General features: G+C 45.6%; 1 protein-coding gene across 9 annotated transcripts in view; it reads right to left on the bottom strand.

Moving 5' to 3' along the window:
• The window catches only part of IKZF2 (IKAROS family zinc finger 2), a 109439-nt gene extending 85693 nt beyond the window's left edge, over positions 1 to 23746 (bottom strand). For 4 of the 9 annotated variants that reach the window (XM_063400109.1, XM_063400116.1, XM_063400110.1 and 1 more), the window contains exons 1-3: positions 22875 to 23265; positions 20734 to 20782; positions 19913 to 20017 (exon numbers count right to left, since the gene is read on the bottom strand). In XM_063400109.1, the coding sequence (XP_063256179.1) occupies positions 19913 to 20017; positions 20734 to 20782; positions 22875 to 22991 (271 nt within the window). In that variant the 5' untranslated portion in view covers positions 22992 to 23265. Of the gene's footprint in view, positions 1 to 19912; positions 20018 to 20733; positions 20783 to 22066; positions 22126 to 22524; positions 22573 to 22874; positions 23266 to 23485 lie in introns of those variants that run through there. The other 5 variants (XM_063400112.1, XM_063400113.1, XM_063400115.1 and 2 more) reach the window with 5 other exon arrangements.
• Positions 23747 to 26948: the final 3202 nt, after the last annotated feature.

Here is a 26948-nt window from a genome sequence, read left to right as displayed (position 1 = left end):
GGATCTGTCAGGGGCTTTAGTTTAGAAATACTAATAATCCCATCATGTGCAGCTCCTGCTGAATGGAAGACATACCTACTCAATGATTTACTCCCCACTCCTTTACCCAACCGCACAAGGGAGAATCAGCCTGAACAAGACCTGTGAACATTTCCTCATCTGAGTGCAGCATTGCTCAAACTGTTTGAGAGCTACTACCCACAATCGCAGTCCTTCAGCTCACAGGTCACAGCGAGGACCCTTGGTGGGCCAAAAGGGAAGAACAATTTCCAGAAAAAGCGTTAAGAAAGTATTTTGCTTTGAACTACTTAGTTCTCCAGATTTTATGCTAGTGATTTCTTCCTTCCTTACCATTTACCTTGACTTTTACAGGTGACATTTGGGTCGAGGAAAAAAAAGAAGACAGGTGGCTCGTGCTAGAAGACAGAGCAAGCTCTTCTTGCACCTCCAGTCTCTGAAGGTTGAGAGAATGATGTCTGCTCATCACTGGAGAGGGTTTTGAAGGCTTGGCATTAAATACCCTCTTGAAAATGTATCCATAATTTGAGGGTACTAATAATGGGGCTTGGAGTTCTTTTTTCCTTTTAATTCTGACAGGATTTAGGACACCTCTACAAGCATGAAATTGAGCTATCAGTTTAAGACCGTTGGTCCCAACGCGTGGCTTGTGGTCAACGTGCTGCACTTGGGAGACTTTGCTAAAGTTGACAGAAACAGAAAAATGAGGTGACACAGACACCTGAACACAGCACATCTGAAGTGCTGCCACTGCCCACAGGCTGAGAGCAGCTGCTGGCTGTTTTTCAGACCTGCAGTTTGCAGCCACTAGAACATGGGATACTCCTGGGGGGGGCAAACACACACAAAGGAAGAAATGAAAAGCTGTTATTAAATAGTCTTAAATTCACTCAGTGAGACCCACATGCAAGATGGCATTCAGTCTGGAAATTAGAAAAGAAAATATTGAAAATGAGCACTTTTTAGAAGAAACCAGCCTTTGAAAATAGCCTCACTAGAAAGGCACTCTAAGCTCAATACACAGACTCTTCAGGGAAGTTGTTTAAAAATGCTTTGTACACAGCCAATTAACTCTAACTTATTGATTGAGATGGCATCTCTTAATTGTTGGGTTTGTTAAATATTTCTCTTTGAAGAATTTTCTTTCTGAAAAGCCACTTACACCAATTTCTGTAACTTGCCACTCAAGTTATCAGTGGACATATAAGAGTTATATACATGGTGATGAGCTTTTAGTAGTTTAAAAAAACAGTGGCAACAACAATAAGAAAAAAAGTGGTTTGTCTTTGAAAACCGCACTGGAAAATAACCACTTACAGGTAGTTCTAAATAGAGACTTGTGAAGTAAAGACAAATGCAACTGAGAGCTAATAAAGCCCTATCTGTTAAACTCGGCATCCTGTGAGCTGATACTGGGCTTTTAGCACTCACTGTTCTGCAAACCACTGGAAAAAAAAGGTAATGGGTAAAACAAAAAGATGTGATAAAGTCTTCCTATTTCACTGAAAAGCCACATGTCATTGGCATGAACTCTTCATCAAAACACTGCAGAAAAATGAGCTGTCCATCAGTTGCTGCTTCTGTATCACGAGTTGACCGTGAAGGAGAAAAAAAGATAAAGATATTTTCAAAATTAAGCACTAGTGATGTATAAAAGCCACTAATCAGTATGACGACCAAAGAAGTGAAGCCAGTTACAAATATACAAAATACAGTTACAGTACTGAATTAAGAAGAGTCAAAACCCATCAAGTGCCAGTCCTTGCCAAACCCATATTAGCAGCATCTGAGCAAGAGGGACAATTTTAGGTAAATGAAGAACTATCCTTTATTGAAGTACCCAGTATAAAGTTCACGGCCTTCAGGAAAAAAAATCTCAAATTCATCAGACAAGAAGTCAATGCCGAATGAAAATCTACTGAACACAATTGACAAGATCTTTCTTTTGCTGGCATCTGGCTCTTTTCCTTCTAGCATCCAACTACTGCACTTTCCAGTGAGAACCAGTGAAAGGCAAGAGTCCCCAGTGAAGCCATCTGTGAAAGCTCTTTCCATGCAGGATCACAGGGAGAGAATTTACTGTGACGATAGCCTTGGATTATTCTAGAGCAGCTACAGAGGTGAGAATCAGTGTCTGGCTTCCCAGGGTACAATTTCATTCATCACCTGCTCACCCACACTCCCTGTCTGCAAAAGCTAAAACATGTGTATGATTCCACCCATTTGGGTATTCCCAAATAAGCCAAGGCATTCATGTACCAAATCACACCCATAACTCACACTTTACCCGTGCTGGACCTCTGGACATAACCTGAGATTCTCAAATCCCAAAAGCAAAGATGTGATGAAGTTTTTTCTCCCTCTCCAAGCTGAAGAGGCTGGTGACCATCCATGAGTTGGATGACAATGTTCTCAGAGGAGGAAAAGGCATTTCTGAGTTACCTACACCAAGCCAAGCATGCCTTTTTTGGGGCAGATGAAAAAGAGGGAAATTAGGCCTAAACAACATGATAGTTGTAAAAAAACCCTCTGTCATTAACAAATGCGCTTTTTTTCAACCAACAGCAGAGCTGGCTAAGTATAATAGTAATTCAAACTGAGATGGAAAAAAGAGATTTTTTTTTTATTGGAAACGATTTTTCAACCAGCTCTAACAAAAAGAAAGTAGAGCAATAATAAAAGTAAAAGACATGGAAATGTAATATTAGACACACTCCGTGTTTTGTGGCTCTTGCTACAGCAATAGCATCTCCCTGCTCTGTACACAGTTTTCCTTGCTAGATCAAAACCAGGCTGACCCAGCACCTCACTTCAGATAATTTATTCCTCCACAAAGAAACATAAAAAATACTCTCAACTCTTCTTTGCTCAGCTACTGTTTATCAGTTATAATCACCTTCACTCATAGATAAAGTATGTTTCCAGCTCTCTACATCAGGGGGTAACTTAGAGCAGCAATTCAAAAATGTGTTTGCCCAGCTAGGGAGAATTCAGAGCAGAAAGGGAAGTCCTGCAGGGTGTGCTGGTCTCTGATAGCCAAACCTCTGAACTGCTACATGAAGAACCAAGCCTCAACGAGGAGTGAGGAAAAGGAAATGTACGCATGCAACAACTTTGCACTTGTACAATACTTCCTCTGCACTGTTCTCTACAGAGGAACGAGGCACGAATCTTCATCATCCCCATCCAGCAGGGATGAAACCCTGGCAGAGGAGAGGGAGAATTTCCCCCAGATGAAAAGGGTGCTTTTGGTGAGAAAGCAAAGTTCACACTAAAAGGCGTTACTGGCTCTCAGGATCCTGCTCAGACTCTCTTCCCCACAGAAGAGTCCCACCACAAAACTGCTTCTCCAACACAGCAAAGGGCATTGAACTTGGAGTTCAGGGAAGCAGAAGAAGGGGGGTGGAGAAGGGGAAACCGGCAGAGTTTCAAACCTTTGGTGTGTATTTATAATGTTGCAGAGAAACTGCATTTCAGGACGGAATGATTATTGATTTCTTAATGGATTACTGCTGCGCAAATTTACACTCCCCCCCAAAAACATCAATCTTAGGATAATAATTATAAACCTATCACAGTGCATAGAGCCTTCTGACTGAGTAGAAACTTATCGCTATCTGCCGGGAAATGGTCAGTTTTCTAATTTCTCCCACTCCAACCACATTACAGCATGGCAAGGAGCTACTGAAAAATACATGCTATTATGAAACAAAGTTCGTAATAGCCACAGGACATACCTCCAGTCAACTTTCATTAAACAGGCTCCTTTAAACTACTGCCCTTAAGACAGAGCCTGATCCATTAGGGAACAAGTTAATTAGTTATTAGAATCCTTTTATGTTATTTTTTCTCATTGTAATGAAGCACCCAGCATTGAGTGAGACTCCTTAATGGGCAACATACATTCACAAACCCACACACCCTCACTTTTTCTGCTTCCCAGCCTACAGTCAAATGTTTCTGTAGCTAAGTAATTTTTTAGCAAAGGCATCCATAGAACAGCTTTGCTACAAGCGGCATCATGTTGCAAAAATGACTGAAATACCACCAAGACTCCCCTTAACTTCAGGAGGTGTCAGACCAAATCACTGGAGATGGGGCACTATGGGAATTTAAAAATCACTCTGAACCAAAAAACTCAGCACCCCAAAGTTTGTGCAAGGTGCAGGAGTGTGGAAGAGTCAAGCCTGCTCAGTGGTCCCCACTCACACCAGCACTGCTGTTTAACTAAAGGTGTTAAGTGAGGTTACAGTCCAAATTGTGAGCTGTGAGAGGGCCGGCTGTGAACCCAGCAGCTCTGAGCTGCTGGCCCCATCCCTCTGCAAGAGGCAAACACCCTTTGCACTGGGACAGAGGCAGCAGAAAAGCCAGCTGCCTGCTTGGTGGCCACACAGCTGATGGCCTGTGCGAGGTATCAGCACAGCTCAGAGTGCCTTTTCCTCTGCAGAAACTGAAAAAGAGCCAGGAAGCTCACATCCCTGCTCAGACACCACCCTCTCACTGTGTGAGACCATGCACCAAACTGGATCAGCAAATCGATCCAAGCTAAAAATACCCCTTTTTGTTATTTGGTTTTTCTTTTTCAGAAGAAAATGCTGGCATTGCCACAGAGAACAAGGAATGCTGAACTCTGCTTTGAACGCTTGCCTTAGGAATAGTCACCTCAGCTACAAGGGCATCTTTAAACACCTTTAAACAGTCCTAACTAATGACAGCCCACACACGCAGTGCCATTGAACCACGTGCAGGTTAAAACCCTGCACACAGCAGATTTCCAAGCTGCTGCAGCACTGCTCAGCTGCAGCTGCTCCAGAGCAGAGCTGCAGGTACCCCCTGCTCAAGGCCAATCCCGCTGTTCCCAGTGCTGAGCCTGGCTGGGAGCAGGGTAATGGAACAGCTTGTGCAAGCCAAGGGCTGGAATTGAAATGGAAAGCTGAGGTACATCTTGCTGCCTGGAATCTGGCTGCCTAGAAGAATTTCAAACACAAATGCAGCCAGCTGATGTTCCCCCAGACTATGCCTGTACCTACGGCTTGCCCCCGCGATCAGGGTCTGCTCCATGAGTGTGTGGAATTAGAGAATCTCCCACAGTGGGCTTTGGATAGGTCTTAAGTTACTCATGAGAAAGCCTGCCAGCTCCAGAGCACAGGATCAGCACCTTAACTCTCATTTCTCTAAGAGGCTCCAATTTAATTAGTGCAGCAACTTCTCCCCTTTTCCATAACCTACGATTCCATCCTTCCTCCTCTGTCCCAGGAACTACTTACAGCTGTTGTAGGACAGCAAGAGCATCTCCAAAAATCCTCAACTCGAAAGGTGGTTAACAAAAAAAAAACAACCGGCAAAGAAAGCAGCATTCTCCAAGGAACACAGGCCACATAAAATAGAAGCAAAGGACCCGAAATTCAACACTTGCCATCAGCTTCAATTAGCAGCAAGGTGGGGTTTGGGAAAACAAGGGCCTCTTCAGAGCTGCTACAGGGCAAAGATGAAATCCCAGAATTAAAAACAAAATCCCCACATGCACATTAATATTCAGAGGCAATTACCTTTCAGCTTAAAGTCAGCCAACATGCATCTTACTACTGCAGCTCTTAAAGCAATCTGTTTACAACTGGAAATGGATTACATTATCTCATCTCCACCTATCCACATAATGCAGAGCAAACTGTCAAACATAAAATTACAAAATGGTTATTGTAAGGTATCCCCTTCAGCATAAAAATTAATTTGACCTATTTTATTACTAAATTATTTCTCCCACACAAATTCTCTATCATAGATATCTATCAGCACTGACATTTATATTCCAGTGAGGCACTCTCAGATGCCTATTTTCCTCCTCTCCATCTCAAAGGTGTATTGAACAGATTTGATATAAACAGCCTGCCAAGCTAGTTAAAATCTTTAAACTTTACACATACAATTAGATTGTGACAATAACCATTTGCTTAAAAAGAGAGAGAGAAAGATACCTACACGGATTTTCAGATTCTGAAACAAAACGCTTCAGGAATTAAAGAAATGATTAATTTAAATTTAAGAAGGACCTACAGATATTTTTACTACAGCTCTGGCAGGTTGTTCTGATTGTCACCAAGAGACATGATTTGACACAATGGCCCTGATTAAGAATGTGCTTAAGTCCTATTAAAGCCAATGGAAGTTAATCATCTGTTTAAGAGCTTTGCTAAATCAGGACCAGAACAGGAGACATTTCCAAAAAATCTGGGCCTAAATTGAACACACACTAATTAGCTGCACACACCAATTACATGATTATGGATGAAACACAGTTGTTTAGAATTTACAACAGCACACTTTGTGTGGAATCATTTAGAAATAAGGTCTAATTATCATTCCATAACAGGTCCCACAATGCATTATAACCCACATATAGCATATTAATTTTACTTAAAGGAATAGCTTGAAAAGGAAAAAGAAAAAGAAAAAAGCAGAAATCCTTCCAGTAATATCACTCCAAATTCTCAAGTGACTCAAGATCTGACCCTTTTGGAACTTCAGTGTGTTCACAGGGAGAATGTCTGAGCACTCTTGTCGGCCCAGTTTCCTTATTGCTACATTTTGCTTACAGAAAATGTTCACTCTTGCATTTCAAAATGTAACATTTGTACTGGATGCTGCCTAATGACTTAGCCCTGCACTCAGAAAACAATCAAATTGGCATAGAACTGCATACCCAGGGTAACAAATATCAGCAAATTGCTCCTAAAAAATATTGGTGCATACAAACCGAAAGTTGTTATAAGTTCATTTGTGAATGATCTCAATCATTTGAACTGTTTGACATTAGCCAGGACTGACAAGTCTCACAGTGCCTTACACTGACATTTATTAGTTTTTCTTAGTAGCAAGTTTTTCAGTTAAGTGACTAAAATGTCTCCACTTTCATTAAATGAAGAAAAAAAGGCATTCCCAAAGCCAGAGGCTGCTGAAAAGCCATGCCTCAACGCAAAACACAGCTCAGGAAAGAGAAGACCCATTGAGAGTTACATTTATTAAACAAACACACATTAAATTTAAAAAAAAAAAAACCCTCATGGTATGTAAGGCAATCTTGAGATTTAAAACTTGACTCATGATTGTGAAAGTTTGGAGCTGGCATGCCAACTTGGTGAGCCATCTGCTCACCAACAATTTATAAACGAGACTGCTGCCAAAGCCACCCGATTACTCAGTTCTAATATTAGTGATGTAACTAAAACATGCTTGGAGGGTTTTTCTCCCCATGGACCAGGAAGCACAAGAGAAAAAAAAAAAAAAAAACCTCATGGAGAAAAAGCTAAAAATAAAATAGGTAAAATGTATTTGTTCTATATTTCCTTCAAATCTGGGAAGTAGGAATATTAAAGATTAAGTCGGTGCTTCAGTTCTGTAATTCCCTCTAAACCAAGAAGGAAAAAGATAAATCAGCAGAGTGATTACAAATAATGGGATAAGGAGCATCACAGAATGGTTTGGGTTGGAAGAGACCTCAAAACCCATCTCATCCCACCCCCTGCCATGGGCAGGGACACCTTGCACCATCCCAGGCTGCTCCCAGCCCCATCCAAGCTGGCCTTGGACACTGCCAGGGATGGAGCAGCCACAGCTGCTCTGGGCACCCTGTGCCAGGGCCTCCCCACCCTCCCAGTCAGGAAATTCCTCCTAATGTTCAATCCAACCCTGCTCTGTGGCACTGGGAAGCCACTGCCCCTTGTCCTGTCACTCCAGACCCTTCTAGACAGCCTCTGTCCATCTTTCTTACCTCAATAAGGTCATCCCAAAGCCTTCTCTTCTCCAGGCTGAACAATCCCAATTCTCTCAGCCTGTCCCCACAGCAGAGGTGCCCCATCCCTCTGATCAACTTGGTGGCCCTCCTGAATGATGAATTCTGTACCACATGCCCATTTCTTTGTTGTGATTGAAAGGGTAGATGGCTAACTCAAACATACCGTGCTCATCTCATGATAGCACTTAATACATTTTGAAAACAGAGTAAAAAGTTAATCAAGAAATTGTGCATGTAGGCTAGCAGGTACAACTGCTCATTTTACTCGTAATGCTAATTTTACCATTAGAACCGGGCAATTTGGGATAAAAACATTATCCTATTTAAACAAGTCCTTCCTTATTAAAATTCAACATTACAAATAGCAGCGAAAACACGCTGGAAGTTATGCTCTACAGTAAATAATCCTCGGGGCAAAAGACACCGTAGTGAAACTGCACGGAAAATTACTCACTCCATCATTTCTAAAACGTTGAGTCACAATTCAGTTTGGTTGGCCTGAACCTCCAGATCCACCTCCACGGCGAGCCAGTGGCAAATCCCAAAGCACGGGGGCTATTCCCAGAGCTCAGACAGGGATGCAGAAGGAAAGGCAGCAGTGTGCAATGTCCCACACCGCCACTTCCACGCTGTCTCCTGTGCCCACAGAGTCACAAAACACTTTCACCACTGGCTCCAGTGTGAGCAGAAGCAGGACATTTCCCAGTGCTCTGCAAGGGACACTAATTAGATTCAAACCACAGGCAGTCCTGGTGGCATCAATTAAGAGGACAATGACAGTAACAAGCACTCTGCTTCATTTCAGAACACCTTGCTCTATCACTGCCAAAAGGAGCAGCCTTTAAATCTGCAGTTTGAAATTAAATGCATCATCATTACCCAATTACCATTCTAACTAGTTTCCTCAACAACAGATCGGCTTTATTTACAATTAATTTTGGTTAATGGGCTAGTTGTAGTTTTATCTGATGGGTAATGGGACAGAATTAATAATTACTTAATCCACACAAAATTTTGTTGTTCACATAGCACGCAAAATTTTGACAAATGTCTCTGAATCCCAGCCAACAACCACCAGCACATTTTCACCATCTGAAAGGAGCCAAAGCTCAGCAAATGTTACCATTTTATATTACAGTAGGTTAAACTGTTTATATATATAATTAGAATTAGTATTATAAACTACAGTCATAATTATAAATTGAAGTTTCATCACTGACTCATAAGGAAGCTTTCCCCCTTCCAAAACACCTGGCCAAAACAATTGCTTATGGTCATCTCTTTGATGGTCTGCAAAGATTTATTCCATCTATAGTTCCACAAGAAAATGCTGCAGAGACCCAGCATGCAGAATAAACTGCCCTGTGCTCTCTCACACCTTTGTCTATTCCCCTCCAATGAACTTAAGCCTGGCTCCAAAGCCATTTCAAGTGCAGTCCATTTTTTTTTTTATTATTAGTTTTAAATGGTTTTAAACCATCACCTTCCATTGCCACATCACCACCTTCTCTCAAAAATACTTTCCCCTTGCCAAATGCTGGGAAGGGCTGGGTTTGCCTCCAGCCAGTTCCATTCTCTTCTAGGACAGCAGTCTCTGGCTGGGGTGCTGTCTACCAGACACAACATCAAACCCAAGGATCTCCCTGTATCCAGTCATTAAGGAACCTTGGATAATTATACAGCAATTATCAGTCACATTTCTACAGTGAAAGCATTTCTTCTGCTTTTTTCCTAAGGCTCTGTTGTTCTAGGCTGTTGAAAAGAAGAGCCAGTGTTCTGCAACAGGGATGGGTGAGCCAGGACACAGATAAAACATCTTGACATGAAGATGAGGAAGAACATTACAGAACAGCACTATAGATTATTTCCTGGAATGCACTGCAGTTTGCTTTGGTTTTGAGTACATATGTGATATATATTTACTCCAGCAAAAAATCTCACTCCTATCGATTTCTCTATAAATATTTAATGCTTACCGGTCAGAAGGTAAATTTAAGTAACAATAGCGCTAATGACATTAAATGAATGAATCACTTTAAAAGTGAGGAAAAAAGCAAACAGTTCTTTATGGTGTTTTAGACCAAGAGCAGCAAGACAGCAACCTGAAACCATGTTACATGCTGATAGCCTGAGTCATGTCTAGCCTCTCAGGCAGACCAGAGAGGTGATTTTGCACAAACATCTCACAAAAAAAGTAGGTTTTGCAAGCAGCAAACTTAGCAGAGACTGGCTTCCAACAACTTTTTCCCATGCGTTTGACATTTGAAAAGGGCGGCGCTTAATAGTTTTTCCTTCAGCCGAGACACGACTCACATACTTCTTTCTCCTCTTTCTGGCTTCCTCATTTCATAACCACTTCACTTTCCTACTATTTTTCAGGCCTGTTCTTCTCTGTTGTATGTGACTGAAACCCTCTCTGAGTCCCTTCCATTTGTATTACTGCACTGCACATGTGCAGGCTTGTCAGAAACCAGGGCTGGACACATTTTCCTGTCTTTTTCTTTGGCTGCCAACCTTCTCTACTTGATATTAGGTAATTTGGGGGCAGTTGATGGGTCACAGCTTTTAGACTGTGAGAACACTCTGGGATTCACATGTAGGTACATGGGATTCTGGCAAAATAACTTGTGCAATTCGTACAACACAAATTTAAAAGAAGGCCAAGAATAAACTCACAGTCTGCTAACGTCATATACTACTTGACCCTTAAATACACAACTAGCACATCGTTCTTCTGAACTCTTGAGAGCTACCTATACCCTGACAAATTGCAGTCACATACACAAATTATGAAGCTGACTGCCTCCCATCTACTGGAGCTGAATTCTTACCAAGATTCATTTCCCTACATTTTCTCCCCCTCTTCAGCCTAAAATTTTATCTATTCATTTGTATCTCTTCAACTGGTATAATTTGTGAAGCTTTTAAAACTGGAAAAGCATGATATAACAAGGAGATACTGTTATATTACTCTCTAGAAGACTAGATTATCCAAAGGATAATACCCCACAGTGACAGAGAGAGAGGCCTGTGCACTCAAGGTAGGGGAAAATTTCAAACAAGGGGTTTCAAGTAAAGCTGATACCACAGATTGTTCCACACAGCTGCACGGAGATGTCTCAGACTCACCCAGGAACTACCTGTGCTGGTAACAAGGTCAAAACAACTGGTAAGGTTGACCCAATTTTGGGAGATTAAACTGTAAAACTATTACTTACAACTACATTTAGGACATGCCTAAATCTGAAAGGTGATGAGGATTAAGGCACTGGGTAAAATTAAGGCCCAGTGGTGCATTCTGAACTATTTCTATCCTCAGGCAGGTTCTGCACTGGTGCCAGCTCCCTGCAGACTCTGCAAGGATGCAGGAGAGGCCCCTCACCACGACATGCAACACAAAGCCTGCACCTAGGAACAGAGAATTAAAAGCAGTATGCAAAACTGCTAATTAATAAGGTTTATTCTCCTCCAGGGGCCGTTATCTCAACAAGGCAAACCCTGTAGGATATCAATTTCTCAAGAAATAAGATTAAAAACCAAACGCCATTTTATTCTTTTGCCTGAGCTGTCTCCCTCTATCACAGACCTGGCTGCTAACCAAAACAAGGTCTTCAGTCTGCTGCCACTCTTTCCTGGAAACTTTCAAACCATCCACAACTTTAAGAGAACAGCTACTCTTCCTCAGATGAATAAACCTCATCTCTCTTCTGGGTAAAAAGACTTGCTGTTTTCATGCAGAAAGAAGCAACTTCTTTCATTTTCAAAAGAAGGGAATTCACACCATCCTGTTTGCTGCTCCTTGGACTACAGCAGGTATTTAATTCACACTGCTGAAGTTTAAATGATGCACAGGCAGAGTTACCAAAAACTCTCCCATTTTGTGTTTTATGGCTACATCATCACCTAAAAAAGCAACTTTGCTTGCAAGGGGAATCGTAAAATGCCCAAAAGCTGAGTTGATGTCTAGAAAAGATTAGGTGTGAATTCTCGTTGAACTCCTCACAGGCATTCCCAAATCACAGAGTAATGATGAGAAAAATGACCATGGACTGACCACATCACAGGGCTCTGCAGCCAGCACTCTGTGCCACTCACCAACACCATTTTCAGGGACTGAGGGAACACGCGCCCCTTGAGAAAAACCAGGACAACATCACTTTCTCCTGATGGAATTGGGAGGTTTAAGAGGCTGGGGGGAAGCGCAGGGAGGAAAACATCACTAAAAAGAAGCTGAGAAAACTCCAGCCTGATGCTGAGGGTCACAGCACAGGTATCTTTAGTCTAACACTTGCTTTGTTCAAGTGGAGGCACAGAGGGGGTAAAGAAGAAAATCCCCCACAGGAATGTCAAGTGTTGTCATGTGTGCGGTCTAACTGCCAACGGAGCATCTCTCCCGTGAGCCCTGCCCAGATCCTGCATCAGCTGGAGAGGAAACACAGCCCACCTCACCTCCTCACATGAGATTCTTAAGAAAAAAAGATAACAGGTGGGAGAGCAAGAAGGTGAATGGATTTTCTGTGCTTCAGGATGTCCTACCTCCTCTGAAAAACATTTGAGAAAAACATCCAACCCCCAGTTCCTGACAACAGCAGCACCAAGGTGTGGCTGGGTCTTCTGTCCCCACTGCATGAAGTTTCAGAGTGGACAGTAGCACTGAGCTCTCCAAAGGCCTTCTCCAAGCCTTGAAAATGTCCCCTCAAGGGACTTGAATACTCACATGGATCTTCCCCTTCTCTCCTACTGCAGTGACTACACCTGTGCCCAGAGCAGCCTCACAGGTGGTAGGTACCAACACCACAGCAGGAAAAGAGGCTGGAAAAAAACTGTCTGTGCAGCTTCTCCAAGTAACATGAAACCGTGGTGGGGAGAGCAGACAGGGCTGCAGTGAATCAGATTCCTTGTGTAAAACCCACAGCCTGCTAAGAAGAGGGGCTCCTACCTGTGTCACTTCAACTCCTCTGTCATTTTTTTTTCAATACCAGCTGGTAGACACAGATATTCACACCACCCACACCAGAGGTGGGGCATGGTTTGGCCCTAGGACAGACCTCTAGCCCATACCTGAGAGGACACAGGGATCTGACCACCAGCCTGAGCTTTGCCAAAGGGAAGATCACAAGCCCTGTGACCTCTCTGGACAGGACAAACACAGAGCAACCACGAGCTAAAGGAGCTCATATAAGGCACGCAGAGCCCACTACCTCTGTGGTGCTATGCCTTGGCCGCACAGCATTACAGGAATAAAGCCCCAAACTGGAAAGATTTTTTAAAAGTAAGAGGCAGAGAGAATGCAAAAGTCAGTTAAAAAACCTAAAAAAGACACTCTAATTCAGAGAAGTTGACAAGACCTATCAGCACAGAAACGAGGGGGATCAATCAAGCCCATGCTTTTCCAGGAACAGCGTCTGCTGTTTTACGGTACTTTCCAATGTAACACCTGTAACAGCACTTGCAGGTGACCCTGCCAGCCAGGGCCAGGCTCAGAGCAGCAGCCTCTGCCAGCATCTCTCTGCCTGTGAGGGATTACAGTCCTTCAAAGCCACAGCCTGACACAGCAGTGCCAGCAGGAGCTGCTAATGTAGACCTGGCTTCAGATCAAGGGCACATTTTGCTGGGCAGTGTGAACAGGGGCTCGTCCACACACAGACCTAGCAAGGTTCAGTGGTGTGGGAAGAGTTAAAATTCCGTGGTTGCTCTAACGTAATCACACCACAACAGGGTACTTCAGGACCACCACAATTATTCCTGTGCAGGACAGGAAATAAGCTGCACTGGTATTAAGGTATTTCTGAATGCGTCTCATTGTGGGGCTGCAAAAATTAAATGCAAAATAACCCCTAAGCAAAGAAGACATTGTAAAAAAAGTCCTGCTTTTGACAAAGGCTAACATGTACCATCCAAGTCCCCATCCTAAGTGATCTACAGCTTCTGTGATTCAGAAAATAAAAGGCAAGAGGGAAGAAAAAAAAGCACAGAATCATGAAGGGATTCCCCTACAATGACCAGCGTCTGGAGAAAAACAGAGCCTCTGGTCACCTAGCCCAGAGCCATATCTGTCATGTTCATTGCTTCTCAGTGATAATCCAGCACTGCTTCCTCCCATGGGGATGCCGCAGTCACAGCTGCCCGGACTCCAAACAAGTGTCCACTACCCCAGGGAAGGGACAACACGCTGTGGCACAGGCTCCTCACCTGGGCTGAGAGCAGGTCTTGAAACTACACAGAGCAGTGGCTCAGCCTTCCCTTCAGTTTCTACTGAAATTTAGAACAGGTCAATTTTAGACCTGTTTCAGGGTGGGTTCTTCAAGAATTTCCATTCGCTGGGACTACCAAAGCAAAAAGAAAAGGAGGCTCTGCCTTTTCCTCCTGGAGAGAACAGCACCGCTCCTTCAAGGTGCCTTTGAACCAATTTCCTGGGAGAAGATACCATTGATCCCAACAGGAGTAGGACATTCCCGGAGATCCAGGGATGGGAAACACAGAACTCCCTCCAACGGGGCTCTTGGCATCCAGCTGCTATCAAAGTGTCATATTTCATGGAAAATGAGGATTGCTCTTTTCGTTGGCATGTCTGAAAAGGAACTGAAATTCCAGAAGCAAACACTGCAAACTTGCTGACTACAAAGCTAGCAAGAGCACGGTGTTGTAACAGGGTGTGTACCAGGGAAAGTTAACTGAACCTGACAGTCCAAGAGAATAACAGAAGCTTCCTCAGAAAGGTGAGTGCTGCAACAAAGCCCTGGCAGATGACCTCTCAAGAGACTTCCTTCAGAATGAATAAAAACCTATTTAATGAGATTAACTGATCATTTCACTCCACCCTTGTTATAACACTCACTGAGAGGGAGGAATGTTTTTGCAGCCGAGTGTGTGGCTCCATAGGGAATGCCAGGACTGTGACAGAAGACAGGAAAAATACAGGGGAGCCCTTCATGATTGCAGTGTGGCCTACAGATACTCAAACACCAACCCATTGCAGCAGCTGCTCTGTTTTGGTTTACATACAGAGTTCATATCAGAGGAACTCTTTCATTATTTTAACCACACCAGTGTGAAAAATCTGAGCTGATATGGATAAAGCCACAACAATTCCAGGTATATCCCTGGAAATGCTTAATTTCCAGTTAACCCTTTCCTCTGTTTGGGTTGTGGGTTTTTTTCAAGAAACACTACTTTGTGTTACACTACAGTGTAACACCACTTTGCAGAGCTTTGGTTTCCTAGGTGTGGAAAACCCCCTCTATTTCTGTTAAAATTCTGATGATCCCCTTTCCATTTAATATTTTTTCTCCTCATACTCCAAGAAAGCTAAATGCATTGGCTAAAACTTGAGAACTACTACTGCCCTGACAGTTCTCAGGAAGTCTGAGGATAAAAGACTGAAGCAAAGACCATGCTCTTTTAAGTGTCAAAGGAGCTCACTTCTTACAGTTCCCTGCCACACTTTATTGAGCTCATCCCTCATGCCTGAGCTCATCCTGGCAAAGTCCATCTTCACTGTCCTTCAGCCTGCCAAACCACAGCTACATCTGTATTGGGCATCATCGTGCAATTCCATAGCTGAGCTCTAAAAAATCAAAGTGTCAAGACTGCAAAGTCAGGCACCAAGGACTGGAGGACATCTCAAGTGACTGTCAAAGTCCGTCTCTCTGCACTGAGGCAGGAGATACCTAGACCAATAAATGCTGCCTACCCTGCTCAAAGGCTGCTGAGGAAAGAAGACTCCTCAGCATCTTGAGGTGATTGGGTCTGAGCTTTTAGCACTTTCCAAGAGATTTGGAAGAAAAGGAGACCTGAATCCCCCATTCAGAGCACAGCAGTTTGGCTGCTACAATTCTTCGTGCCCCAGTGCATACACCAAGGGAGTGACTGCCTTAAAGCACTAATTCAGTCCCCCTCTGCAGCCCAGCCCAGCCAGCTTCAACCGCCCTCCCTAAAGGAAAGTCTCCATCACCTCATCCTACTAAAAAACCCTCAACACATATCGAGCCAGGATAAAATCCCAGAGCAAGGTTCACCCTCACATGCCTGGGAGCAAGTTCTGGTAGTGACAAGGCTTGTTTGCCACGGAGCTGAGGCACAGAGCAACTTTTACCTTTATGTGGTTTCATCCCAACAATCAGGCTCCAAAATTACATTTCCTTATCCCTACAGATGTGCCAATGCAGCTGTGGTACACATAACTCTCTGCTCAGGACAACACAACTGTGACAAAACAGGAGTTGTATGACAATTCAGGCTTGAAAAACGAAAGCGATCAGGAAAGACTTGGGGCTTTGATGCCACAAAAAAAAAAAGTGCAACTGATAGTCCACCCTGATCACCTGGAATGCAGTACTGGCTAATTCCAATAAAACCTTGCCCAAGCTCTCTTTAAACATCACTGCTGAAATCATCCCCACTTAGTGCTGCTGTCCCAATTAGTGATCTCGTCAGGCAGCGCGATCATTCCCCACCACGCAGAAAACGCCATCGCCTCATTATTTTCAGCAGCAGAGTCAGCCGACATGCTTTAGTCTCTTAATGAATTAATTCTCATAACTTACTGACACTTCAAGCTACTGTAAGCACCTCCTGAAAGCACACCACAATTTTAATCGGTTTCCAACATCAGATGTTGGGTTTGATATTTATGATTGCTCTGGCTCTGTTTCGTTGGAGGGCTCCTTTTGTCTATGAAAGCAAAGATAAGGAAGTTAACTGGGACACCCACTGTCAAGGCTCTAATTTAAGGGGAAATTGCCTTTGTCGCCGACAGTCAGATGCTAATAGCTGCTGCTACTATTTTCCCTATGATGCCAGGCCAGTGATCTTAGAGAAATGTCCTTCATCCTATACAAAGCAATGATTGAGTCAACTAATTGAACAACTGTGCCCCTGCAGTTTCTAAAGCAGACATTCCTCTAAGTCCATTTTAACCTACAGGAAAAAAAAAACTATCTCTAATAACTGTAGTCAGAATTCAGTGTGGCATTGTGGGGAGGTGACTGGGAATTATTTCTTTTTAAAGCCTCTTTTATAAGGATTCCCCATTAGCCTTTAATTAGCATGCCAGCTCCTATCCGGAGGTTTCTGATCACTCCTAGCCCAGTTCAGCACTCGCGGACGGGAGCAAGACACACTGCCTTGAACTCGGTGGGGTCTTTGGGGGGGCTCAGGGCCATGCAGGGAACTCTCCAGTACCAACACAAAGTTAATTGAGCAAGCCTGTGACACCCAGCTCGGGGTGTCAGCTTTTGTAAGAGTTTTTCCTGTGGAAGATCAAAAGAAAATCTGGACTTCCACATTTGGGGCTATGTAAATGTATCATCTGTACTCAGCAGGTATAACACTAATTCATCTTTCGCTGTAGAGAAAAGTGAGGTGATCTGTCAACCTCTCTGGTTTGATTATTTACATGTATTTTAAACCTTTGCTTACATAAAACTACAGTGGAGTATTTTGGAACAGAGCATCTGCCAACACACATGCAGTGTTCTGCTAAAGGCAGGTATATGTAAGATCATCAGTTAGCTATGACAGGTGATTTAGTGTGATTCATCTCTCAGGATCAGCTCATTCACGAGGAAAATTGAGTGTCATCCCCATCCATAACCTACAAATACCATCTAGATACTCCAAAATGATAATAGGTTAAAGGGTGCAATAGCCAAAATATTCGACCCAAACCCTTTTGGAATAGAACCTGAAAACATCAGTAATCCAGACAGAACTACTAACACACATTGCCAGGGCCTAATGAACACAGAAAACTCTTTATCCAGCACATAATTCTGCTGTTGCTGGGAGAGCACCACTCAGTCATTCCAGCACAGATCCAAGAAGTTCCCTTCTTTTGGTGTTTCTCCTTCTGAGCCAGACACAAATTCCAACTAAATTAAAGAGCTGTGGTTCAAAACAATTCAACGGAACGCAAGAAGAACAAAGGTCAAAACTCCGATCTCCACCTTGCAGGTGCACATCCAGAGCACGCAGCCAAAGAGAGCTTCTGGCAGTGACTGGCAAACCAACACAGGAGTGAAATATTCAGGGTCTGCTCCCTGTATCACCTCCTCCTTTCCCCAGTCCTACCCAACATCACTTAATCTCCAGCAAGCCGCTGGAAATCAAACCAATCCGAAACAGAACACAGCCACTGCCTCTGCTTAAAACAACGGATGGTGGGTCAATCCGCTGGGAGCTACTAAATTCACACAAAATATTGCCAACAGCTATTCCACCTCCGCCTTTCCTTTTAAAATACCAAAAAAAGACCCAAAAGAGGTTTTAAAGAGAGGTGCAGGCCCCTGGGTTACCAAACCTTTAAAAGGATTTCCTGCGCCCCCCAAAACAGGTGGAAAGCTCTAAAGCCCAGCCTGGCGATTTAGCCTACACATGCCAGATTCAAGATTTGGCCCAAAACCTTAAGTGAACCAATGTAACAGCTGCCACAAAAGCTGGCAACCTCTGATCAATACCTTCCATGTTTAAGGCAGAACAAGCTGCCTCTCTGCAAAACAATCCTAAGCCTGCAAAAAGTAAATAAACTACAATAAATTTAAGAAGTTTGAGGTTTTGTTTGGCTTGGGAAAGCCAGGCAGAGCCCTCGATTTTTCAACAGCAGCACATCTTTAACACAGAGCAGCAACGATAAAAGCATTTGAGACACCTGTGAGAGACCAAAAAACACCTCTAAAAAAAAAAAAAAAAAGATATTCACCAAGGCTGCAGATACATATGTGTTGCAAAAAACTAATGAAGCTTAAAAACCATTGAAAATGTTAACACAGTGAACATGAAAATACTGAGTGTGTTAAAGCCTTTTGCATTACTTCACTCTTCATTCTTTTTATTCCTAATTTGACTTTGGTTTTCAGTCGAGATTATAAAGAAGATTTAAAACACAGATACTTTTTTCCCTTCCAATGAAGCCTTCCCATTAATAAAAAGGAAACAAAGAAAATGAAGAAAGTGAGTAGTAAAACTTTTACAACATAATAAAGTATATCAGAATCCCAGTGCAGCACAATTGGAATTGTCTAAAGATGCTGAATTATGGGTGGCTGTCATATAAAGTTCAGTCCATGGTATTAGAAATCATATTCTCCAGCAACATGTATATAATTGAGAGATCTTCATAATAACCCTCAGTTTAAAGGCTCATAAAACTGCGCTTTACCCGTAATTTGCAAGAGGAGAGAGTTCTTAAAGGAAAGGAACATCTTTTTCTCAGAAGGACTCTGAAGGCAATACACTGTGCATTTTTAAGCCAGCAACACTAGAAGCTCTCTCCTTTTGTCACAGATTTTGGTAGGGCACTGTACTAACCCTTGGTATAAATAGATAAATATGTATCTGTAGTGCACACAAAGCAGAAAGAAAATCAGATTCACATGGAGAGGAACACTCTCTAAGTGTGTTGGAAACAAAGCACATTGTATTTTTTGGGGACTATAAGTGCAGAGGTTAAGTTAAGGTAAACACCTTGATGTGACACTGTAACCAACACTTAAACAAGGCAGGGCACTCACACAGAAAATGAAGATTCTTGTTGCTTTTACAAAATCACGTAAACTACATTTATCCACTTCCCATATATAACAGGAGAATAATTCTGTAAATATTATCAGGTCTTGACACTCACTGTGCAAACTCACAAAACTCTCAGTTTCCACTCGACATTCTAACCATAACTCCTTTCAGTTTGTTATAATCAGCTATAGTTTTGTAAATAAAATTTGTTTGTTTTCAAATAAAGCTACTCCAAGCTGTTTCGGGAAGCAAAGTAAGCAATAGTAATAATGACAATAATAACAACAATTTCTATTTGGATTTCAGAACCTGAGGAAACAAAACCAGCACATGTCGAGCCTAGTGTTTTCCTACCTGGAGCAGGTAAGGACCAGCTCTCAAATGGCACCTTGGGATAGTTCAGACTGGTAATCCCGTTCATGTTTAGATGAGACACCAGCACGAAGAACCAAAAGAAAACCTCCCCCGTCCTCCTCTGTTACTAGCAATGCCAACAGCAGTGCCTAAGACCTGGTAAGCAAACCGAGCACCAGGAGGACCAGAGCAACCCAACCCTCAGCTAGCGAGAAACGGGCTTAAGAGGAGACTTACAGCCTGCCATGTGACAGGGGGAGGTGTGCTGCCCGTTGGGAGTGCTGGAGGTGAGGTCGATGGCCATGCCGCAGTGCTCCCTTTCGGGCGAATAGTCATTGTCACCTGCGAGCACAACACAGGGCCCCCGTGAGTGTCCATCCCCTTCCTCGGCCGCACAAAAGGTTAAGAGCCACAACCCGCTCCTTCCCTTCCTCCCTGCCCTTCCCTCCTTTGCTGGCGGGGTCCTGTCCAATCTCCACTCTCAGTGGCCCCAAGGAAACATTTGGCCCATTTTAGGAGCCCCCTCGAAGCTGCTGTCACCAGTGTTTTACACACTCCACTGCCACATCAAACCTTATCCAAGCTGCTCGGTTTTACAGAAGTTAGGGTTACTTTTCCTTTAGCAGACAGGGAGAACCCAGGCTGGGGAGAGGAAGACTGGAAGAGTAATTCACCATCCAGACCTTCCTCCCCAAAGCTCTGGGTTAACTCCCAGTTAAAGAAAGCACTTACACAACCCCCCACACAGAAAACAGGAGAAATACATAGGGAAAGGCATTAAAAGTTTTTGGCTGCAGTTTGAATTTCTGGAGACAAACTCTCTCTCATTTGCAAAGTTCATTCACCCTCAGCAAATATTTAAGCCTAGAGAGATACTCACCCATGCACCCATCCCCATGCATTTCTCAGTAATACAGAGTTCATATTTAAATGCTACTAATTCAGTGTCAATGCAGACACCGTACACAAGGAAGCCAAACTTTCAGGTGTCTGCATTACACAAAGGATAGTACAAGAAGCAAAGTAATTCAGAAGAATCAAACAAAATGACTACTTACATGTGATATATCCATCAACAGCCTCTGCTTCCATAGTCAAAGTGCAGTGCTGCAAGGCAGAAAAGTACACCCTCAGAGACGCCTGTCAGTATCAACCATTAAATGATTAAACTTACTTAAAGCCCTAAGTAGTTGCCCATTTTATTGCTGTTGCAACCACTGCCTAGAGAAACACACAAGTGCACCGCATGTGCTCGTTTGCAAATCACGGGGCTCTTCCCGTAAAAGAGGTGAGCAGAGGTGCAGCTGCCTCCCGGCCAGGTGGATCACCCTGCGCTGACCATTGCTCTCCCTCCGTGCCCCACTCACATTTCTGCCCCACCTGAGAGCTCTTCCCTGACTTCCCGCTAGTTTGTTCAAGCTGGGATGGTAACCCTTGATCAATTATCTGCTCTCTCTGCAGCCAGAACAGACTTTGAGGAGATGGATGCTACTAACAATTGTTCTTTTCACACGCACTACACAAGAGACTGCCTCCTGGTCTAAACAAAACAAACCCTCCCGTGTCCATTCCCCGTGCACAGAGCTGTCCCAGCTTGGTCTCACACCTGTGTGCACACACACCTGCACACACACCTGTTCACTCTAGCCCTATTTATTTGCCACAGCACAGGGCCAAACAGCACGTCTCATACTCCCAGATCACACATTTTGTGGTGTGAAGCAATCTTAAAGTTTCTGGAAGCACTTTGCTGACACAGAACAAGCTATTACTTTCCCGAAACCCAAGTAACTGTATAGAATGACACCCCCTAGCTATCACTTGATATATATTGTGGGGGGGAAAAAAAAAAGGAGAGATCAATAATCATAACTATGTTCTTTTAAGTGGAAAAGTTAAGAATCTGACATGACCAGAGGAAAATTTTATTTCCTCTCTCTCTCCATGGCCTCTTTTTTGCCTTTAGTTTCAAAACTCTCACTGCACCAGGCAGCTAAATTATTCACAATGAGCCATTTCTGTATTGATCGCCAAGTATATTTAGCCCTGGCTCCTGGAATTTCTCCATTACTTACTGGAAAACAGGCAGCTTCACTTCTTGTCTCCAAAACCACTTCCCTCCCCCTCCCTTAACCCTCTTTCCTTTCCCCTCCACAGCTCCCTGCCTTTCCCCCAATAAATAAATACTTTTCTCTGTGTTCTTCTTCGGTATAAAGCAGATCAAATTCCCAAGGCATTCAGCACATAACACTTGAATTTCAACCTGTCTAGCTGCTACCAAACTCTCTTCAATTACTGATTTTCACAACTCTTAAAAAGAAATCTCAAAAAAACCCCTGCAAACAAGTTTTCAGAACAGGTAAGTCACTTCCTCAAGCCCTTCAAAATTACCTTATCTTCCCCCTAGTCCAGGTAGGCAGGCACACACTGAGAAAAAGAAAGAAACATCAGAAGCAACAGGGAAAGATCATCCCAGCCAATGAAGTGGAAGGAAAGAAAGGGGAGGAAGGGAGGAGGAAAAGAAAGGAAGACAAAAAGAAACACAGAAACATCCATAACCTAAATTAAAACACGGCTTGATTTTTACTTTTTTATTTCTTCAATGGGGCGAGGAGGAGGAAGAGGAGAGGGAAAAGAAAAAGTTTGGTCACCATTTTTAGGCTGGTGATGGCAAATCCCAGCTGCTAAGCCTTCCTCTCCACAAGGAATGGAGGGAGAGAGTTTTGCTCGAGCTGAAGACACAGATAGATGGAGAAAGTTTTTAAAAATGAGTTTTTTTAAAGGCGAGGGGAGAAGGGGGGGGGGAGGGGGAGAGGGATAGGGGAGAGAAACTCGCCCCCGCCACTTACAGGTGGGGCATGCGGAGCCGGGAAGCCCCGGGATGAGCCGGCGGGGAAACTCGCTCAGGAATGGCACATACTTTGAAGGAAGATGAAGAACAAAAAAAAAAAAAAAAGAAAAAAAAAGAGGGAGAGGGAGGGAGGTCGGTCAGCCGGTGCTACAGCAATGCGATTAACTAGCGCGGGGAGAGAGAGAGAGAGAGAGAGAGGGAGAGAGAGAGAGAGGAAAACTTGATCCACCGGTTCCCTACGGATTCCACGGGATCGGGGGGAGCGGAGGGAATGCGGGGCGGGATGGGAAGAGGGGATGCGGGGCGGGATGGGAAGATGGGGGGGGGGGGGCCGGCGGGCGCACTCACACCCCGCGCAGCAAAGCCGGGCCAACTTCCCCGGAGCGCCGCTCCGGCCCTGGGCGACGCCGGGCTCCGCGCCTCATCTTGCCTCTCCCCGCCCCTGCCACAACCTGTCAAAGTCATGGAAGTCCTGCCTCGCTTGTCATTTTATTCCCTCTGCCCGCTTCTCCCCGCCGCAGGCCGCAGCCCCCCGGGGGCGCGCAGGTGGCGGCGGGCGCTGAGGGAAATGGCAGCGGGGCCGGGCTGGCTAACGGACCGGCGAGACCCGCCGCGGCTTCTGCCCCCGCTTCTTCTTCGGTCTTCGTGTGGGGTTTTTTTGTTTGATTGGTTTTGGTTCGGGTTTTTTTAAAAAAATTATTTGTTGTATTTTGGGCTAACAGCAACAAGTCATCGGCGCCCGCGGGGATGCTGCACAGCCGCGCTCGGCTCGGGGACCCTCCGCACACACAGACCCGCACGGACGGACCGAGCCCCGCGTCCCGCCGGCCCCGGAACGGAGCTGCTCCCTCCTCCCGCCGGGGAAAGGGGGACCGGGGAGGGAGAGGAGAGGAGGGGAGGAAGGGAGGGAGGGGAGAAAGAAAAAGAAAGAAATAATAAGAAGCCAGGCGCAGATTTACCTCAGCCGCGCAGGCAGTGAGTCAGTTCCATCCCCCTTTTGTTTGTGTGTTTATTAGTGTCGGCTCCCTCTGCCCAGTGGAGGTGTGTTTGTGCACGGCAGTTGGCTGTGGGGGGACTAAGGCGGCGGAGGAGCCGTAGCTAAGGGTAATCCTGTTTTTACTTCCTCCATCTTCAGAGAGCAGAGGGTTAGCCTGGGACAGCTGGTCAAACCCCGAGAAACCGATCCGGCGGCGGCGGCGGCGGCCGCTCTCCCTCCCTCCCTCCCTCCCTCCCACAGACACACACACACAGACACACACACTCATTCGCTCCCTCCTTCACACGCTCCCTTCCCTCCCTCACACACAGATACGCGCACTCCCGCCCTCCCTCACACACACACACTCACAGATACGCGCACGCCCTCACACCCATACACACCTCCTCCTTCACACACACTCCCTCAGGCACACGCCGTCCCTCCCTCACGCTCAAACCCACACACACTCATTCACTCCCTCACACTCGCTCGTCTCCCCCCCCCCCCCCCCCCCCCCGCTCCCCACAGACTCACACTCTCTCCCTCCACTCACTCAGCCCCTTACACATCCTCACTCCCTCACTCCCACTCAGCCCTGCACACGCACCCGCTCACTCCCCCACGCTCAGTGCTTCCCTCAAAGTCCCTCGCACGGACACACGGGCAGCCTCGCTCGCACTCAGCCCCACGGACGCTCAGCCCCTCACTCGCACTCCCGCTCCCCGCTCCAGCCCCAGCCCCCGCGGGGCCGGCGCGGCGGGGGGTGGGTGCCCGCAGCCGGCGCGAGGCCGCTCAGCGCGCTCGGCAATCGATTACAGGACAAGCGCGGCCGCCGCCGCCGCGGCGCGCGCCCCGCGCCCTCACGCGGGGCCGGGCGCGCGCGCCCTCAGGGCACGGCCGCGAGCCCCCTCAGGGCGGCTCCGCGCCGGGCGCCCCCGCACCCCTCCGGCAGCCGCCGCCCAGGGGCTCCCGCCGGCCGGGCGGAGGGACCGGCGGAGTCGTGATTCAGCACTTCTATTTATAACCGGCCGGGGGGCGGCCGGGCTTGTCACTTAATTCAACATTCACGGCCGATACGAGTGGAGTTTCCGCGTGGAGACGGCCCGGGTGCAAGCGAAACCTCTACGTGCCATTCCACCCCGCTCCCGGGAAGTCGGTGTGCTGGTGAAAAATCAGCATTATTGTCGTGAGAGAAATCCTCGCGCTGCCCTACGGCCGAGGCTGAAGGAACGGCGCCGAGTGTTTCCCGCAGCGAGGGGCCATCCCCGCGCTGAGGAGGCAGCCCCACAGACCCCTCAGGGGCTCGACCCGCCCACACTTGTGTGAGGGCGGATGCTCGAAGTGCTCCCTCCCAGAAGTTTGCCCTGCTTTCCACAGGTCCTGGATCAGGTGCAGCACCGTTGTCCTGCTCTCTTCTCTTTGAAGTGCTGGGCAGTGATGACCCATTGTTAGGCACCAGAGTTCAAGGCTTGTTGAGACGCTGAGCTTGTGTCTATCGTGCGTGATATGCATGGACATGATGAAATTTCAATTTGCAAAATTATGCAAGTAAGCACTAGAAAGCTGCCCACACACCCTTGAGCCTTTTGACCCAACAGAGCAACTGGTGGGAATAATGGAAGAGTTATCCTTGATTTTCACTGGTACCAAAGGAGAGTAACACGTGCATTTTGCCACTGAGTTTCAGACACCACCATCACTGCACACCCACATTCTTTGTATATCAAAGGCTCTAGGTACTGGAAAAAATTGCTTTGAGGCAAAGTCTTAACTCTTGCTACACACAGGCACGATACTGTTGTTAGCGACAAGGTAAACCCCAGGTTTTATTAGCACTGCCACTTCACACCAAATGAGATTCTGCTTTGTAGAACAGCAGCAGAGCCACCCAACCCTGCGAGAGGGAGACAAACCCCACTTTGGAAAAGACACTAAATGATTCAACCAGCCCAGGATACTGAAGTTAATTGACAGCTCTCTCCCCAAACCACAAATTTGAGCCAATTAGTCATTATGCCACATCTGTGAAATGGGTTTAACTTAACCCTTCTCATTTTGCATAGGAAGAAGGCAGAAAGGTCAGGGGACTGGCCACAGGGAGCACTCAGAGCCGAGCCTAGAAAGCAGACTTTGTGTTTCCCACGCCTACGTATCAACAGCTAGACTTGGCTTGCCTACACCAGAAAATAGACTGGCATAGCTGGAGCTGGGTAATTATACCGTGACAGTTTATGCCGGAATAAGCCTTCTTGCGGACACTCTCCTCCAGATGGAAAGTGACTTCCCAAAAGCTGTCCAAATGAGTTCACTCAACAGCACACACTCTTTTTTTTTTTTTTTTGTCTTTCCCCCCACCCCCCTTCCCCTCTTCATTTTGGGGGGTAAAAATTCCTGAGATGTGGGTCTCGGCAGCATTTCGAAGCCTTTGATCACTTTTACGGACCATTAAAAGCGGGGACAAATGCAAAACATGTCATTGAAATGCTACAAGTCTTGTTGTCAAGATTTTTATGGTGCTTTTCATCAAAATGTTGAAAACGGAAAGCTTCCAGCTGGCTCTCCTTACAGGTAATAACTTAATAGCTAACAGCTTTTCTCCCAAAGCTGCTGGAACCTGCTTGAGCCATGGAAGCTGATGGGAAAAGCCAGACCCATCCTCTACAGTAAATATTTTCTGATTTTTTCCTTTTTAATCCTGCTGCTCTGCAAGCCTTTGAAACCAAATAGAGCTGTGAAAACAAGGAGGAGTGACCAAGGGAAAAGTACGGGGCAGGGAATAAAGTGACAGGACTTGGCTTTGTAAATCAGCTTGCTGACTCCGAGGGCTGCAGCGATGAGCACATCCTCACTACAGCAACACAGGGCTGAATCACTGGTTTCAAGGCTGAACTTGGCTCTGCGCTGTAGCAAGAGCTCCACAGTGTTAAGGGATTTACATTGCCCAACTCAGCAGAGCTGCTGTGGTGATAGCGAGGGCCAAGTGACGGCTTGGGGGATAAGAGAGCCGGATTCACATCCAACAATGACCAGAGGTCCTCCCCACGATTTTGACCATGCCATTATTGCCCTGCATTTCAGTTCTGCATTTCTGAAACACAGCAATTAACGCAATGAGAGCTTTTCTTCTGCCAAACAGTGTCCCAGGAGCAGTTCTCAGCTTTGCCACATGACACAGGTCCCTCTGGCACACCTCTGAGAGCCATTCCTGGAGCTGCTGGGAGCCCCTTTCCATTGCCATGAACAGGACCCAGCCCTGCCTGCCCTGGGACAGTCTCCTGCCACCAAAGTCTGGCTGTCCCCAGGATTGTAGGCTGTGCCAACAGCCACCTACTCAAGAGCTGTGGTGTCCTCCCTGGCACTCCCTGAGCCTTGCTTCCCCTCCTGTGTGCTGGAGATAACACAGCTCCCTGCTCTCACAGGGGAGGTTAATTTCTCAACATTTG

This window comes from Prinia subflava, chromosome 6, assembly GCF_021018805.1.
Source record: "Prinia subflava isolate CZ2003 ecotype Zambia chromosome 6, Cam_Psub_1.2, whole genome shotgun sequence".
NCBI classification, from domain to species: Eukaryota; Metazoa; Chordata; class Aves; order Passeriformes; family Cisticolidae; genus Prinia; species Prinia subflava.
The sequence above is the reverse complement of the archived record's forward strand: the minus strand, read 5'-3'. Positions and strand labels throughout refer to the sequence as shown.